Genomic DNA, 17,511 nt, shown 5'->3' on the forward strand with positions numbered 1-17,511 from the left:
CCCGAAACTTCTTCCTAAAGTTCATTCATACCCTCAGATTTCACTGATCCCAAATTTTCTTTCTTTCTTTCTTTCTTTCTTTCTTTCTTTCTTTCTTTCTTTCTTTCTTTCTTTCTTTCTTTCTTTCTTTCTTTCTTTCTTTCTTTCTTTCTTTCTTTCTTTCTTTCTTTTTTTTGGTTTTTTTTTTTTTTTTGGTTTTTTTTGTTTTTTCAGTCACACTCAACTTTGTTCCTGGCATCACTCCTGGCAGGGCTCTGGAGACTAGATACTGGGGGTTGAACCCAGGTTGGTTGCTTGTTGAGAAAGCACCTTAATCACTGTCCTCTCTTCTGTTCTAGTCCAAATTTCTTATCTGTAAAATTTAGGACAGAAATACATGTATTATTCCTTAGTTATCTCTCTCCTGGGGAGGAGCAAGATCATTGAGAATGTACTCTGCTTGATATAGTATGTAAGAATGCATCTGCCTGCCTCTTTTATCCTAAAGTTCAGTTTGAAAGTTTTCTGGTGTGGTGCATGTAGGAAAAGCTTTAATGTTGCTACACATTTTTGGCTCAGGCCCAGGTTGGCTGCTAGCCCTGTAACAGTGTGAACAACGACAATTAAAATTCATTCAACTCTTTTCACCAGAAACAGTGCTAACCATTTTGCATGCATTATCTTACATAATCATTATAAGTACCTCTAAGGTAGGCTACATTGTTAGCTGTGTTCTACATAATTTGAGACTTGGGTTAAGTACATGCCCTAAAATCATTCAGCTTAAGGAAAAAAAAAAAAAGCCAGCTGAGAGAGGAAGATGGTTCTATCTACTTTTTGTAGGTTTGTGGCTGATATTTAGAGCCTAGGACCCAAATCAGTTCTATTAGAATATCCTTGGAATTGAATATCTGAGAATGTTCATATCCAGCTTCCTCTATTCTTGCTTTAGGTTATTCTTGGTTCTTGACACAAGAAATTTCAAGAGCTCAGAAATGTGTTTTTTGCCTTTTTAAAAAAATGAGTTAATTTTTTTGCAGTAAATTTTCATAATGTTTTTTTTATTGTTTTGACAATTCAGTGTCATTGAAGTTATTCTGTGTTGTGTAACTTTCAAACCATATATGTCGAGAACTATACCCATGAAATAACAACTCCTAATTTTACCCTATCCCCTACACTCAGTGAAAAATGAATTGTGGGCAACGGTATGTATGGTTCACTATAGAACATTTGGCTTGTATATGTGAGACCCTGTGTTTGTTGTTGTTGCTGTTTTTTAAAAAGAGAGTTACTGGCCTGATAGAGATGAGAATCAGCTCTATCTTCTGAATTTTGGTCCTCTTGCATTCATTTGTTTTCACGTCACTTACGACAGATACATGTAGGGGAAAGAGAGAGCTCCATATGGAAGTTAGGAGGAAAGAGGATGGAGTTTCATATTTACATACAGGTCAGGATGTTTCCTATATATTATCTCATGTAAAGGGACCTAAGCTGAGAGTCATTCCATATCCCTTGGGGAAATGTTTGCAGTTTTAGTTTCAGTACTGGCTGGGGATTATGCAGGGAGGGAAAATAAACAATTATGCCATCCCTCAGTGCACACAAACACACAGCTAGAAGCCGACTGCACTGTGGGTAAAATGACTCCAAAATTGTGTGTAATGAGTAGGAAAAGATTAGAGACAGCTCTTGCTATGCTGAAAATTGACATTAGTGGAGGGAAAAAAAAACTCTTTACTAGTCGGCCTAGGAGGTCTAATTCGAGCAGTAAAAATATAAATAAATAAATAAAAGCATGTCAAAATGGTATTGGTGCTTTTTTTCCCAATGAGCTCTATCTGGCCGGAAGGCTATTCAGCATAATGCAAAATTAAATTATAAAAACTGGCTGAATATTTAGATGGAAGAGCCATTTGGAAGCAGTTTATTTAGACGAACCGGCAATGACCCACAACAGGGAGACATCAAGCGTGAAATTTACTAGAAATTAGCACCAGGGTCCCAGCCTCAGCATGAATGGCTTGATAGGATGCAAATCCCAGTGATATTAAGCTGCCTCACTGCTGGTGCTACAGGGTCACTCTCAGTTGGCTTTTCATGTTATACTTATTATTTTTTCCCGGGACAGGTTATAAATAACAATAAAAAAAAAACATTTATTGAAAACTTTAACTGGGATGAAAGTCTATTTTAAAGTCTCTGATTACTTGCATGTTGAAGTATACAGTGTCAGCCAGCCATAATGAACTCGTGAGAGACATTACCGGTCTGCAGTTTGTGTATGCTTCATGTTTACCTTCAGTTCCTCGCAGATAATCTTGCCCTAAGCCAGTAGGATCTGTTTCAGCTTAGAGTGTTAGGCACTTTCAAACAACACCCTACTTCCTGGCTCCCTGTGCGTACATTTATCCAGGTTATATAGCAGTGGTTTTGTTTGGAGGCCACGCCCACTGGTGATCTCCCTGCTGCCCACCCTCATTCTATGTAGCAATGAAGGCCCTAGTCGGGTTGGTACTTACTTAGGTGCTGGACTGAGTGATCACTCTTCATGCTAATATGCTTTGCCAAAATGCTTAGAAGCTCCAGTTTTCTACTTCTCCAATGAAAGACCTATCAGTACCTATCAGTATTTTTCATTCCCAGTTGCATTTCTCACGGCCTGGGAATTGACAGTCAACATATGCAATTTTAAAGCTCCTAGTCTCAACCTTAAGAATCCCACTTCTAAAGTGATATGCATGATACTCCTTCTGTAACAGAATTGCAAAACACAGTGCCTAGAAGGGAAGAGAGAAAGAAAAAGAAAGAAAGCCACTTGGTGTCTAAAAGGAAAAAGAAGAAAAAGTCTCTTCTAGAAAGACAGACTAGGGGTGGAGTGGGGACAAAGGAAGGTAACTAGGGAAATTGGTAGTAGGAAATTAATACCAGTGAAGGATGGGTATTGAAACCAAAACTCAACTATCACAGTGAATTCTTAAAAAAATTTTTAATTTTGGAGCTTTATTTATTTAGTTATTTGGTTTTTGGGCCACACCCCACAGTGCTCAGGGGTTACTATTGGCTCTGTGCTTAGAAATCGCTCCTGGGAGGCTTGAGAAACCAGATAGGTTGCCGGGGATTGAACTGGCTCCATTCTGGGTCAGCAGTGTGCAAGGCAAACACCCTACTGCTGTTGCTATCACTCTGGCCCCTTTTTTAAAAGTTTTTTTAAAACAGGGGCCGGTGAGGTGGTGCTAGAGGTAAGATGTCTGCCTTGCAAGCGCTAGCCAAGGAAGGACCACGGTTTGATCCCCCAGCGTCCCATATGGTCCCCCCAAACCAGGGACAATTTCTGAACATTTAGCCAGGAGTAACCCCTGAGCATCAAATGGGTGTGACCCAAAAAAAAAAAAAGTTTTTTTTTTTTTTGTTTTTTTTTTTTTTTTTGTGGTTTTTGGGTCACACCCGGCAGTGCTCAGGGGTTACTCCTGGCTCCATGCTCAGAAATTGCTCCTGGCAGGCACAGGGGACCATATGGGACGCTGGGATTCGAACCGATGACCTCTTGCATGAAAGGCAAACGCTTTACCTCCATGCTATCTCTCCAGCCCCCCAAAAAAAAAAGTTTTTTTAAAACAGGAAAAATCCTACTTTGGAGGCAGAGTGATGATATACTTTGAGTAGACCGCTTGCCTTACTCGTTGCTGACCTCGGGTTCTATTCTAGCTTCTCATATGGTCCCTCAAGTGCTTCCAGGAGTGATCCTTGAATGCAGAACCAGGGGTAAGCAGTGAGCACTGCAGGATAGGACCTTAAAACAATAGAAAAGAATCCCACATGACTACTACTGTGGCTGTTCTGTTGCTCTCTTACTCTCTTTTCTCTCACTCTATTCCCTTTTCATCTCTCCCCTCTTTTGTATTTTAAAAACCTTCTCATTGCTTCATAGCATTACAGTATTTAAGGGCTCTCGTTTAGCACTTCTGTGTATATATAAAGTCACTGCACCCACCACCAAAATACAAGCACAGTGCAAACACAAAACTCTTAAATATGAAGGAATTTCAGATAACTGTGTCAGATTGTTGCTGAGTACATCAGTCTGCCTTATTAAGTACATGACTTAGGACAGCTATGATTTAGTGTGAGCACATTATTTATCAAGTTTGCTTGTGTATTTATATTTTGATAATCTTCATTGCATTTGCTCTCTTGAATTTGGTCTGGGTTTTTGTTTGTTTTTTGTTTTTGGACTAAAAATTGCTCCTGGCAGGCTCAAAGAACCATATGGGATGCCAGGAATCGAACCCAGGTTTGTCCTGGGTTGGCCACATGCAAGGCATATGCCCTGCCGGTATGAAATCTCGCTGGCCCCTAATTTGGTCTGTTGATGTTTTAGTCCCAAGCCTGGCAGGTTTTTTTTCTTTCACTTTTTTATTTAGGTCACACCCAGCAGTGCTCATACTCAGGACTTACTCCTGACTCCAGGGATCATCCTGGCAGTGCTGACAGACCATATGGGTGCGATATCAACCCAGGTCAACTCTGTGTAAGACAGGTACCCTCCCCACAGTACTGTCTCTCCAGCTCCCTAAGTAGGTCAAATTTAGTGAAATTTGTTACTCTTTTTTTCTACTCAGTCTTGAGTCCTGAAGGCAGTCAGATCCTCTAGCAGCACTGAGCTGATAGTATTATTAGTACAATTTCTCACATTTCTGAGCATGCAAAAATACTTACTAAGAAAATTAAAAATCTGGGGATAGTATAGTGGTACAGAAGATGGGATGCTTGTCTTGTATGCAGTCTACCTGGATTTGGTCTCTAGCACCCCATATGGTGACCTGGGCCTTACAAAGAGTTATTCCTGAATACAGCACTATGAGTAACCCTGGGCACACCTTGCCAGTTGTGCCCCCCCAAACAAACAAAATTCAAAATATTCAGCCACTTACTTAAGTGTCTTTTTGTTTTGTTTTGTTTTTATTTATTTATTTTTGAGCCACACCCGGTGATGCTCAGGGATTACTCCTGGCTATGCACTCAGAAATTGCTCCTGGCTTGGGGGACCATGGGGACGCTGGGGGATTGAACCTTGGTCCATCCTGGGTAAGCCGCATGCAAGGCAAATGCCCTACCTCTGCGCCATTGCTCCAGCTCCTCAAGTGTCTTTTTTGTTTTGTTTTTTTGTTTTGCGAGTGTCTTTTTGATTTTTGATTGTTTGGTTTTATTTATTTTGGTTTGGGAGCCATACCTGATGGTGCTCAGGTACTCTTGGCACAGTATTCAGAGTTCTTTCCTGGTGGGGCTCAAAGGATCATTTGGGGTATCTGAAAATTTGTTTTTTGTTTTTTGTTTTGTTTTTTTTTTTTTTTATTTCATTCAGGAGCCAGAGAGGTAGCACAGTAATAGGGCATTTACCTTGCATGCAGCTCACCTAGGTTTGATTCGTGGCATCCCGGCATCGCATATAGTCTCTTGAGCCAGCCAGGAGTGATTTCTGAGCACAGAGCTGGGAGTAATCCCTGAGTGCTGCTAGGTGTTGCCCAAAAACCAAATAAATAAATAAATTTCATTTGGCCATTGTATCAAATTTTTTTCAATTTCATGCTGTTTCCCTGCAAAAGAGTGATAAGGAAAGAATAAGGTAATAATGGGGCCAGAGAGATAGCACAGTGGTAAAACATTTGCCTTGCATGCGAAAGGACAGTGGTTCAAATCCCAGCATCCCATATGGTCCCCCGAGCTTGCCGGGGGCAATTTCTGAGCGTAGAGCCAGGAGTAGCCCCTGAGTGCTGCCAGGTGTGACCCAAAAACCAAAAATAATAATAATAATAATAATAATAATAATAATAATAATAATAAGGTAATAAAATGTGGCTTGTTTGATCTAAACCCCCAAAAAGATCTGGGTTCAAGTCTTTCACTTGGTTATTTAAATAATTCAGTTTCCCACTTATAATTTGGACATGAAAAATTTTTCTGATGACTGAATAAATTATCTGTATGTGTGCAAGTAACCATGCTCTGTAGTGTACTATAACTTAGCACTGATGATGAAAAAAGGAACCGATGTCCATTTCACAAAAATAATGGTAGGGGGCCAGAGAGATAGCATGGAGGTAGGGCGTTTGCCTTTCAGGCAGAAGGACGGTGGTTCGAATCCCGGCATCCCATATGGGTCCCCTGAGCCTGCCAGGAGTGATTTCTGAGCATAGAGCCAGGAGTAACCCCTGAGTGCTGCCAGGTGTGACCCAAAAACCAAAAAAAAAAAAAAAAAAAAAAAAAAAGATATACACACTTTCAATTTGATCCCAAACATAAACAAAATGTATTGAAATACCCAGAGTCAATAGAAATGAAGATCAAGAAGACCAAACCACAGTGTCAAAAAACAAAAGGGAGAGAGAGAAGTAAAATGCCTGCCCCAGAGGCAGGCAGGGGAGGGAGTGTGGGAAGGAAACTGAGGACATTGATGATGGGAAATATACACTGTACTGCAAACCAAAATGTCTAAAGGGAGAAAAGAACGAAAGAGAGAGAAAGAGAGATAGGGAGAGAAGAAAAGTATATGCCCCAGAGACAGGAAGAGGAGAGAATATTGGGGAGGGTAAAAAGGAAACTGAGGACATTGGTTAAGGGAAATGTGCACATTGTATGACTGTAACTCAATCATGAACAAGTTTATCTGTGGGGAAAAGTGTATTATGAACATATAAATGTATGAACATATAAGTGGATTATAACCTTTTGTGTTTAAATTTAGAAACAAAAAAATTATGCCATAGCCAGGGTTACTGATATGATTATCTGCATGCCCAGCTAAATAAAACTTTTTTTTTTTTTTGGAGTAAATGGAGGTACAGTTTCAAGGAAGCCCCTGCTTCTTGGAGAAACAGATCCACAGAAACACAGAAACTTGGATTTAGATATGCCTCTAATAGACAGACATGAGTGAAGATAAAGCGGTCTTTGTCTTATTCTATGTTTGGTGTGTTATTTTTTTTTTTTTTTTGGTGGTGAATGACTTTGGTGCTGCACTTTTGTACCTTCCTGTCGTCAGCACCATCCCTTTCTCCATAGCGTCTGGATCCATGGAGAACCACTTCTTTTCTGTTACTACTTCTGAGACTGTTCTCTTGGCAGCACTGAAAAATGTACTGCTAATTGCACAATTATTTTATTATGTAGCACTGGTTGAAATATCCACTAAAGAATTAATTTAGTTAAAATAATTTGAACTGAGCAATTATTTTCATAACCACAGAATTAGCGTAAAGCGCTTAAAGTCCTTTATTCCCCACTCTTTATACAGCAGTTGTGTAATTAGCAGTAAATTTTTTTTGGTCTTTGCTTTCCTCCCAAAGGAATAAATGTCTTTGCTCTGATCATATATACAGAGCCTCTGACCATACTATACTATATTCTACATAGCATAGGAAGTTTTTCTTGGGGCAGCTTCTGACTATTTGGAATTTTTAGAGTCTTCTGTTGGGACCTGGAGAAAGGCTTGTGCCTTGCAAAGAACTGTTGTTGCTGTTGGTTTGTATTGAGCCATTTTTACTTTGGAGAAGGTGGCAGTTTAATTTGCTAGTAACTACAATGAAAGCAATTTCTATTTGATTTGCTCATATGTTCCTGGAGAAAATCCTTCTTTGCTGTGGATTTCCAGAATTTATTTATTCCAAATTGAGATCCATTTTTTGATAGGAAAGTTTGAACTCATTCGAACCAGTTATTTAGTGTTTGGAAAGGACCCATTGTCGTTCTACTGAAAGACTCACTAAACTTCTGGAATCATAAACCTAAAACTGTAGCAAGGTTAGACTGCAGTGTGCTGGGAAAAAATGGATAAAATGGTACATTGTTGGGACATGAATAACTGATCTTGCTTCCTAAGGATTCTCTTTCTGGGACCTCTTTTATTCAGGCTGCTCTTGGTTTGGGGGAATTACCCAGAAGGCTCCATTAGCAAAAAAGTTTTTCTTTCTAAGCAACTATGTGTTCTTTCTAATAATAAAGTGTTTTTTTTCTTTTGGGTCACATCTGGCAGCATTGAGGGATTACTCCTGGCTCCATGCTCAGAAATCGCCCCTGGCAGGCTCGAGGGACCATATGTGATGCTGGGATTCGAACCACCATCCTTCTCCATGCAAGGCAAATGCCTTACCGCTGTGCTATCTCTCCGGCCCTAATAATAAAGTTTTTTGTTTGTTTGTTTTTTGTTTTTGGGCCACACCCGGCGGTGCTCAGGGGTTACTCCTGGCTATCTGCTCAGGAATAGCTCCTGGTAGGCACTGGGGATCATAAGGGACGCCGGGATTTGAACCAACCACCTTTGGTCCTGGGACGGCTGCTTGCAAGGCAAACGCCACTCTGCTATCTCTCCAGCCCCATAATAAAGTTTTTTAAAGTTTTTTTTCTTAAGGTTTTCGTTCTCTCATTGATAATCTGATTAAAATGCACCTTTGGGGCCAGAGAGATAGCATGGAGGTAGAGTGTTTGCGTTGCATACAGAAGGATGGTGGTTTGAATCCAGGCATCCCATATGGTCCCCCGAGTCTGCCAGAAGCGATTTCTTAGTGTAGAGCCAGGAGTACCCTGAGCACTGCTGGATGTGACCCCCTCCCCCCCAAAAAAAATATGCACCTGTTAAAGGGGACTGAGAGATAATAGAGTGGGTAGGGTGCTTGCTTTGCATGCACTGACCCCAGTTCAATCTCCAGGACTATATATGTTTAGCCCTTTCAGCAGAGCCAGGAGTAATCTCTGAGCACCATCAGGTGTGGCCTAAAGCAAGCAAACAAAAATAAACCAACACTGTTAAAGAGCTTAATTTGTTTCTATTATTCCTTTCAAAACATGTGTTCATTCATTCATTCGTTCAACAAATACTTATTTGAGCACTGTTCTAGGCACTGGGCAGGATGCTGCAGGTGATGAAAGGTGCATTTTTCAAAGATAAAAATTTGGAAAGACCCATTTCCATTAGCTGCACATTTTAAGAGCTTATCATATGCTAAGTATCATGAGAAGAATTGAAAAGGAGCTTCAGTAGTTCCTTCCTTCAGAAAACTTAATGTAGTGAGAGAGATCACATATTGACATGAAAAATATTCAACGTTTGTAGAGCAAGTGTGAATTAATGTGGTGAAACCTGAGCACAGAAGTTCAGGGAGGATATAAAATAGATGTGCCGTCTGTGGGACTCGCATAGCGTATCTGGTGAAGGCTGCACACTGCTCTTGTGCTGTTGAAGATGCCCCGGAGTCCTGAATGGGATGGGATTCAGGTGACAGTGCCATTTGCTTGAGTCTTCAGGGCAACTCACCAGCAGGATGCTCTAGATAGCTGTGCTGTTGGGCCTATCACCTCCATGGCTATGGTACCAGAAACACATCTTTGCGTAGGACATTTCGTGATCTCTTTCTTAATCATATTCTCTGCAGACATGTACGACCAGGTGCTGAAGTTTGGAGCTTACATCGTGGACGGCCTGCGGGAGTGCTCTCAGCCCGTGATGGTGTACATTCCTCCACAGGCAGAACTGCGCGGTGGCTCCTGGGTGGTGATTGATCCCACCATTAACCCCCGCCACATGGAGATGTATGCCGACCGAGAAAGCAGGTAGCACTCCTTCCCTGTTCCCACCCCCACCTCCCAGCATCCTCTAGCTCTTGATAGCTCCCTGGAAAAATGGTAGCCAAGAGGATTTTCCTTGAATTTTTTCCTTCCCAGAAGTCTCTAAGGTTGGAAAAAATTGGCATCTACTGACACAGAAAGGAAACTCAGTCTAGTATCAGGCTTTCTCAGTGTGAATTTTTCCCCAATTCTCTTAACTCTGATTTCTCTTATTCTGGGCACCTGCAAACACAGAGACTCCCTTCCTCTTGGCTCTTTGGAGAAGCCTGTGAGTTTTAGGAGTCCCCACTCTCCCCTACTGCTTTGTGTTGTCTGTGGAACAAGCTGGGTTGTAGGTAGTACCACTATCTCTACATTGTACCAGGCTTTTTCCATAGAGTCCAGCTATCTTCCTGTAGCATTCAAGAAGGCTTGGGGAACACAATGATTTATAAAAAGAACTACAGAGAAAACCTGACTTTTGTTGGGAGGAGGTACTTGAAAATAATGAAATACATCAAATCAGCTTTATTTATTTTTGTTTTTTGTTTTGAGGTCACACCAGGCAATGTTCAGGGCTTACTACTGGCTCTGCTCAAAAATCACTCCTGGCAGGGCCCAGAGGACAATATGGAATATCAGAGATTAAGCCTAGGTCAGCCACCTGCAAAGCAAGTGTCCTACCTTAAGTACTATTGATACAGCCCCCAAATTTCTTTCATTAGTTTTTAAAACCCTTTCCAAAATAAGGGAATTTCACAACATATTTTCATGACAATTTTCATGCCAATTCCTACATTTAATCATTTATTAGAATACCTGTGTCAAAAGTTTGAGTCTCCAACATCATATTGTTAGGAAAGATCAGTAGTTTATTGAGAATTCACTGTGGTTAAGAATTTTATGGTTGGTGCCAGAGAAATAGAATGAAGGTAAGGCATTTGCTTTGCACGCAAAAGGACAGTGATTCAAATCCCGGCATCCCAGAGTTCCCCTGTGCCTGCCAGGAGCAATTTCTGAGCGTAGAGCCAGGAGTAAACCTGAGCACTGCTGGGTGTGACCCAAAAACAAAAAAAAAAAAAATTTTATGGTTAAGGACTTATTTATCTTATTTATCTCTATTTATTTGTATCCTCGCCTATCCCTACTGACTTTGGTATATCTGCTGACTTTGCAACATGATTTCCTGTTTGTTTGTTTGTTTGTTTGTTTTATTTTTGGTTCTTTGGGTCACACTCGGCAGCGCTCGGGTTACTTCTGGCTCTACACTCAGAAATCGCTCCTGGCAGGCTTGGGGTACCCTCTGAGATGCCGGAATTCAAACCATCGTCCTTCTGCATGCAGGGCAAACGCCCTACCTTTATGCTATTCCTCCAGCCATTGATTTCCTATTTAAATCTAGTTCTGTCATATATAAGACTTGGATAAGCCTCTTCACATCTTGTACCTTAGGTTTCTCATCTGTAAAATAGGAATTCCTTAGGTAAAGAGATAGGACAGTGGGTAAGGTACTTGCCTTGAACACAGCCCCCCAGGTTTCTTAGCTGGCATCTCATATGGTTTCTCTAGCTGCACCAAGGGTGGTCTCTGAGCACAGAACCAAAAGAGACCCAAAAAACCATGGGGAAGAATGGAAATGCCTCAATTCAAGATAGATATAAATTGATATAAATAAGTTACTCCTAGCAGGCTCAGGGGACCATGCTGGGATTCAAACCACTATCTGTCCTGGATTGGCTGGGTGCAAGGTAAACACCCTACCACTGTGCCATCTCTTCGACTCCGGATTGTGTTAATATTTTAATTTTTTTTATTTTAGACATGGTTTACAGTATGTTTCAGGAAGGGCTTTGTGCATATGGTATTCAAGCACCACATACTCCACTAGAATGTCCCCCTAACCCACCTCCAAGCATAAGATTGTTAAACTTTATGTGTAAGCACTTAGAGCAGAGCCAAGCATAAAGTAAATGCTGTCATATTTTTATGTGTAATTTTTTTTTTGTTTTTGTTTTTGTTTTTGTTTTTGTTTTTGGGCCACATCCAGCGTTGCTCAGGGATTACTCCTGGCTGTCTGCTCAGAAATAGCTCCTGGCAGGCACGGGGAACCATATGGGACACTGGGATTCAAACCAACCACCTTAGGTCCTGGATCGGCTGCTTGCAAGGCAAACACCGCTGTGCTATCTCTCTGGGCCCTTTTATGTGTAATTTTTAAGTTATTTAGAATGTGGTAATAGTGCATCATTAGAATGTTCTAGAGATAAAACTGAAATATATCATATTGTCCTTTTCATAGGACACTGCAGTGTTTTATTTGCTGCTTGATCTGGCCTAGCTTGTCTAAATTTTATCAGCAGATAGCTATAAAATTTGATAGCTGTGTGTCATATTGGTCAATATTGACCAAACTTGTATGGTCCAGGGCTGGAGATGCTTTTTTTTTTACCACTGTTATCTCTAATGGTTATCTATAAATGCTAGACAATAGGGACCGAAAAGCTCAAATAGCTGAGCACATGCTTTGCTTGCAGGAGGCGCAGGTTTGATCACCAGAATGGGATGATACCCCAGCACTTCTAGGGGTTACAACTGAGTTCAGAGCTGGAAGAGCCACTGAACATGCCCAGATGGTACCCTAAGATCTAAATCAAGGGGCCAGAGTGATAGCACAGCGTGTAGGGTGTTTGTTCCCTGGTATCCCAAATGGTCTCCTGAGCCTGCTAGGAGTAAGTTCTGGGCATAGGAGTGCCAGGTGTGCCCCAGCCCCCCTCAAAAAAAAATCGGGCCAGAGATATAGCGCAGTAGTAGAACATTTGCCTTGCATGTGGCTGACCCGGTACGGACCTGAGTTCAATTCCCAGTATCCCATATGGTTCCCCGAGCCTGCCAGGAGTGATTTCTGAGTGCAGAGTCAGGAGTAACCCCTGAGCACTGCTGGGTGTGGCCCAAGTTTAAAAACAAAACAAAACAAAACAAAAAAACTAGGGGCAGGAGTGATAACACAAGCAATATGGCTTTTGCCTTGCATGCTAACCTAGGGCGGACCACGGTTCGATCCCCCGGTGTCCCATATGGTCCCCCAAGCCAGGAGCGATTTCTAAGCACATAGCCAGGAATAACCCCTGAGCATCACCAGGTGTGGCCCAAAAAGTGGGGGGAAAAACCCAAAAACAAAAACCTAAACTAAATCAATATATTAATGCTGGAAACTGATGTCAATCCTGTTATCCTTATCAACTGTAGCTGGTGGCATCTGTATTCTCCCTTTGAGGTGAAAATAGACTGGTATAATGAAAGTCATTTTAGCTGCTTTTTGCCGACCTTCATAGCCTCACTTACACTCATCTTTGGTCTCTGCTTCTCTCCCTGGGACTGCTTCCATGAGCCACGGGTGGGCCAAACCATAATGAAGCTATTTCCTGGTCCCTAGATTGTAACTGGCCTCATTCTGTTATCTCTTTCCTTTAAAGTAACCTCTCTTTCTATTTTATTTCTTTCTCTCTGATCCAGGGGATCAGTTCTGGAGCCCGAAGGGACAGTAGAAATCAAATTCCGCAAAAAGGATCTGGTGAAAACCATGCGTCGGGTGGACCCAGTCTATATCCACTTGGCTGAGCGATTGGGTATGTCTGCTTGTCCTCCTGGCAAATCAATGAGCCATTCAGCTGATTTGTAATGAGTGCATTCATAGGCCAGGGGAGGAGGCACTGAAGCATTTGATCAAATTCATGATAATCTTTATTTACTGTCCTCTATATGGTAAGAACCATGGTAGAATGAAATAGTGTGTGTAATAAGAGGGAAAGTGGGTCCTACAAAAGCAAAAGTCACCCGATTTTTCTTCTAATATTTCTGTATAGTTCAAGTAGCTCATCTTTCTAGGCTTGTGGATGTCCTTGTAAAGAATGATGAGGTAGAAGTTGTTGGGGGTAGGCTATGAGGCAGAGAATATGCTGGACTTAAATGTCCTGATTCTGCTTTCCTCTCTGGCCAAGCCCGCCTTGTTCCTGAGGGGTGGGAGAGCACATGTAATGGAAAGCTGGAGACCTTCACAGGCCATGTCCTGGGGCCATCTAAGCTAGAGAAATGAAGTGAAGATTGTACAATGTGGCTTCCAAACAGGCTGGGCAACACTTCCCCAGGAGCCTGTGCCTGATATGCCCAGCCATTACTTTGTTGTGCATTTGTTTTCAGAGCGTTGGAAGATATTTTTGATCTGAACACAGGATTAAACCATTGGCGTACTGTGTTTTGTCCAGAATTTGAAAGCGCCTCAAATTCTTTTAAAATACTGATATTTCTGTCCAGTTCTTCCACTGACGTATGCAGTGAAGATAATTGCTTGGGATTCTTTATTTTGTTGATTTCTTTTTCTTTTCTTTTCTTTTCTTTATTTTTTTTGATTTTTGGTTTTGGGGTCACACTCAGCAGTGCTCAGGGGTTACTCCTGGCTCTACGCTCAGAAATCGCTCCTGGCATGCTTGGAAACCATATGGGATGCCGGGATTCGAACCACCATTCTTCTGCGTACAAGGCAAATGCCTTATTTCCTTGCCATCCTCTGGCCCCTGATTTGTTTTTCTGAAAGAAACGGATTGTCTTTAAAAGTTAGTGAAATTCAATGAGTAGGTGGAATTAAAAAAAAAAAAAAAAAAAAAAAAAAGATGCCAGCTCATTTATGCCACAAATAGTAACTTAATTATTGAAGAACCAATTGTTCCTCACCCATCCCAAGTCTGAAGCTCCTGTATATGCCTGCACTCTGGAGGCCCCACACCCTGGCAATGTGGAGCTGTGAGCCAGTCCACCTGGTGACTCACCAGCAGCCTGATTCTTTTATGGGAAATGCACATGCATGCAAACACGCACACGCACACAAAATTGGTAAAGTTGTTTATAAAATCTATTGCCACCCAGAACTATTGAGATGATCAGGGTTTTTTTTTTTCCCCCTCTTTCTCTCTTTCTTCTCCAAACAGGATAATTACTTCTGACCAACCCCATACACTTTAATTAAAGTAACTGCAGCTCAAGAGCAAGTTACTCACAACTGTACATTGAGAGAGCTCTAAAAGCTTCAGCCACTGATAAGCATCTCACTTAGATGGCTCATAATTGCTCCCAGCATCCAGCCATCTCTGCTGCTTGTTTTCATCACTAATTCTGTACAAAGGCAACAGAGACACAATTGCAAGGCACAATGAATTGCATAATTCTCTCTCTCTCCCTCTCTTTCTGTCTCTCCCTTTTTTTTCTTTTTCTTTCCCCCCTATTTTGCTGGTTTTCTTTCTGGCCAATTTAAAATTTGTCAAAGTCGGTCTTCTTCTGGATCACTGCCCTTTGATATTTCGCGCACTCCATTTGCCACAAACAAGCCGCAGGGCCGCAGTTCATGCTGACTCTAGCAGAAGCAGAGAGAGCTCCATTTATCTTACACTGCCTGCTGAATTCCTACTCATTAACTGGGGGTTCACTGCCTCTTTTTAACCCCGCATTGGCTGTTATCATCCCTTCAGAGTAACTGGGTGGTAGGAAGAGGGATCCTCTCTGACATCTGTCTGCACAGTGACTGGATGGGAAGGGGGTGGGGACGAAGCTTCTTTCTCTTGAACGAAAGTGATATCGCTTCCACCTTCACCCGGCACCTTTTAACTTTTGAAACACAGGAAGGGGAGAGGGTGGAGATTCCCAAGTGATGACCAGTTAATCATTTGTTACAAATCATCTCATTATCAATTTCCTATCTGCATTGGAGAAAACCATATTTATTTAACCTTGACCAAAATGGCACTGGAGAAAGAATCCTTAGTTGCTAAGTGTGAAGCAAGTTCTGGCCCAAGGCAGGTTGAAAATATGAGAGGTAGATTTGGAATAAAAATAACTTTGCACAAATCTTGGTTATGTTGCTTGCAGGTAAATCGTTTAACTTCTTTGAACATCAGCTTCTGTGCAAATAATGTGCCCCCAACCCCCGTCACTTCAGTTAATAGGAAGATCAGATGAATGCACTTTAGTTTCAAAGTGGTTTTTTTTTTTTTTTCAATACGGGGTAGGCATCATATTCTCTCCTTCATAATCATTAGAAATGGGTGGCCAGGTGAATTTTTGAGTATTCACTGTGGCTTAAATGTTCAAACAGAAAAGAAACTGGAGGTAGCTTTAGCATGTAAATGTTATCAGGCTTTCAAAGAGTTGGGGCAGGCCTGGATTGATGAGAATGTGAGCAAATAGAGACCAAAGAGATAGTATAGTGGGTAGGGCGCTTGCATGCAACTGGCCTAGGCTTGATCCCTGGCACCACATATGTTCTCATTATCCCATCTAGGTGTGATTTCTGAGTACCACTAGGTGTGACCCCGAAAAACAAAAAGAGTGGGGGGAAGTGGAGAGATAGAACATTAGGCAGGATGCTTGCCTTGCATGCAACCAACCCAGAGTTTTATCCCTGACACCCCTATGGTCCACTGAGTGTCTCCAGGAGTGATCCTTAAGCACAGAGCCTATAGTAAGCCATTCTCACCAATGAAAAGAATGTGAGCAAGTTGCCAAAAAGCAGGTCCCTTTGTGTTTCTGGAGTCTCACACTCCAATGCTTATATCCAAAGATGGCAGAAATCCTCTCTCCCAGAGTGGATGACAGTGACCTCAATTTTTTAGATTGAAGGAAGGAGTCAAAAAGAAAGGTTAAATAAACCACCCAAAAATATTATACAAAATACAAAGTAAGTATAGACTGGAGCCTGACTATTCTCCTTATTCAATACTTTTTCCAGATTTTTCCTCAGCTGAGTACTAAAACCAAAAATGAATTATTTTCCTTTGTGATCTGTAGCTAGTGGCCCCAGAAAAATCTGATTTAAGAGAAAGCCTACAGGAGTGGATATTAAAGTATGCCCCAATCCCTCCCCAAACCTGCCTTTGCTCTGGGGAACATGCTATTGAGAGCACTTGGGCAAATCCATGTACCGCTGGTTGTTCACAGACACAGCTATTCTTTTTCTCTAAGTGTGATGAGAGAGCTTTAATTTCTGAACAGCTAACTCTGTCTCTTTCAGAATATTTCTGGTGTGCTAGAACAAAATGCAGGGGGTAGGGTGTTGGTTTGCTTTACACGTGGCTGACTTAGGCTCAACTCCCCAGATCCTGTATGGTCCCCAAGCTTACCAGGAGCAGTTCCTCCAGCAAGGAGTAATCCTTGAGTACTACCGGATGTGGTTCCCTCCCCCACAATTATTTTTCTTTTGAAAAAAAAAAAGAAAAAGAACTAAAGAAATGGGACAGTGGGTAAGGTGTTTGCCTTGCATGCTGCCAATTCAGGTTCTATCCTCTGCACCACATAAGGTCTTCCAAGGCCTGCCAGGAGTAAGCCTTAGACATCACTGGTTGCGGTTTCCTCCAAAAAAATATTTTGGGCCAGAGATGTGTATGGGGTCCTGTGTTAAGACACACATATGCACATACAAAAAGTAAAAAAAGAGGGGCCGGAGAGATAGCATGGAGGTAGGGTGTTTGCCTTGCATGCAGAAGGACGGTGGTTTGAATCCCAGTATCCCATATGGTCCCCCGAGCCTACCAAGAGCAATTTCTGAGTGTAGAGCCAGGAGTAACCCCTGATAGCTGCCAGGTATGACCCAAAAAACAAAAATAGGGGGCCGGGCGGTGGCGCTAAAGGTAAGGTGCCTGCCTTGCCTGCGCTAACCTTGGACGGACCGCGGTTCGATCCCCCGGTGTCCCATATGGTCCCCCAAGCCAGGAGCAACTTCTGAGCACATAGCCAGGAGTAACCCCTGAGCGTTACTGGGTGTGGCCCAAAAACCAAAAAAAAAAAAAAAAAACAAAACAAAAAACAAAAATAATGATAATAATAAATAAAAAATAATGATTGTCATTTCAGATAGTTTATGTAAAAAAAGGTTGACAAGTCTGT

The 17,511-nt window shown here is 41.8% G+C and overlaps 1 protein-coding gene across 1 annotated transcript in view; it reads left to right on the top strand.

The window, feature by feature from the left end:
• ACACA (acetyl-CoA carboxylase alpha) overlaps positions 1-17,511 on the top strand; it is a 276,321-nt gene that overhangs the window by 241,253 nt on the left and 17,557 nt on the right. Inside the window, exons 49-50 of the mRNA XM_049772768.1 lie at positions 9,411-9,588; positions 13,096-13,208. Of these exons, the coding sequence (XP_049628725.1) occupies positions 9,411-9,588; positions 13,096-13,208 (291 nt within the window). The remainder of the gene's footprint in view (positions 1-9,410; positions 9,589-13,095; positions 13,209-17,511) is intronic.

This window comes from Suncus etruscus, chromosome 1 (assembly GCF_024139225.1).
Source record: "Suncus etruscus isolate mSunEtr1 chromosome 1, mSunEtr1.pri.cur, whole genome shotgun sequence".
Taxonomy (NCBI): Eukaryota; Metazoa; Chordata; class Mammalia; order Eulipotyphla; family Soricidae; genus Suncus; species Suncus etruscus.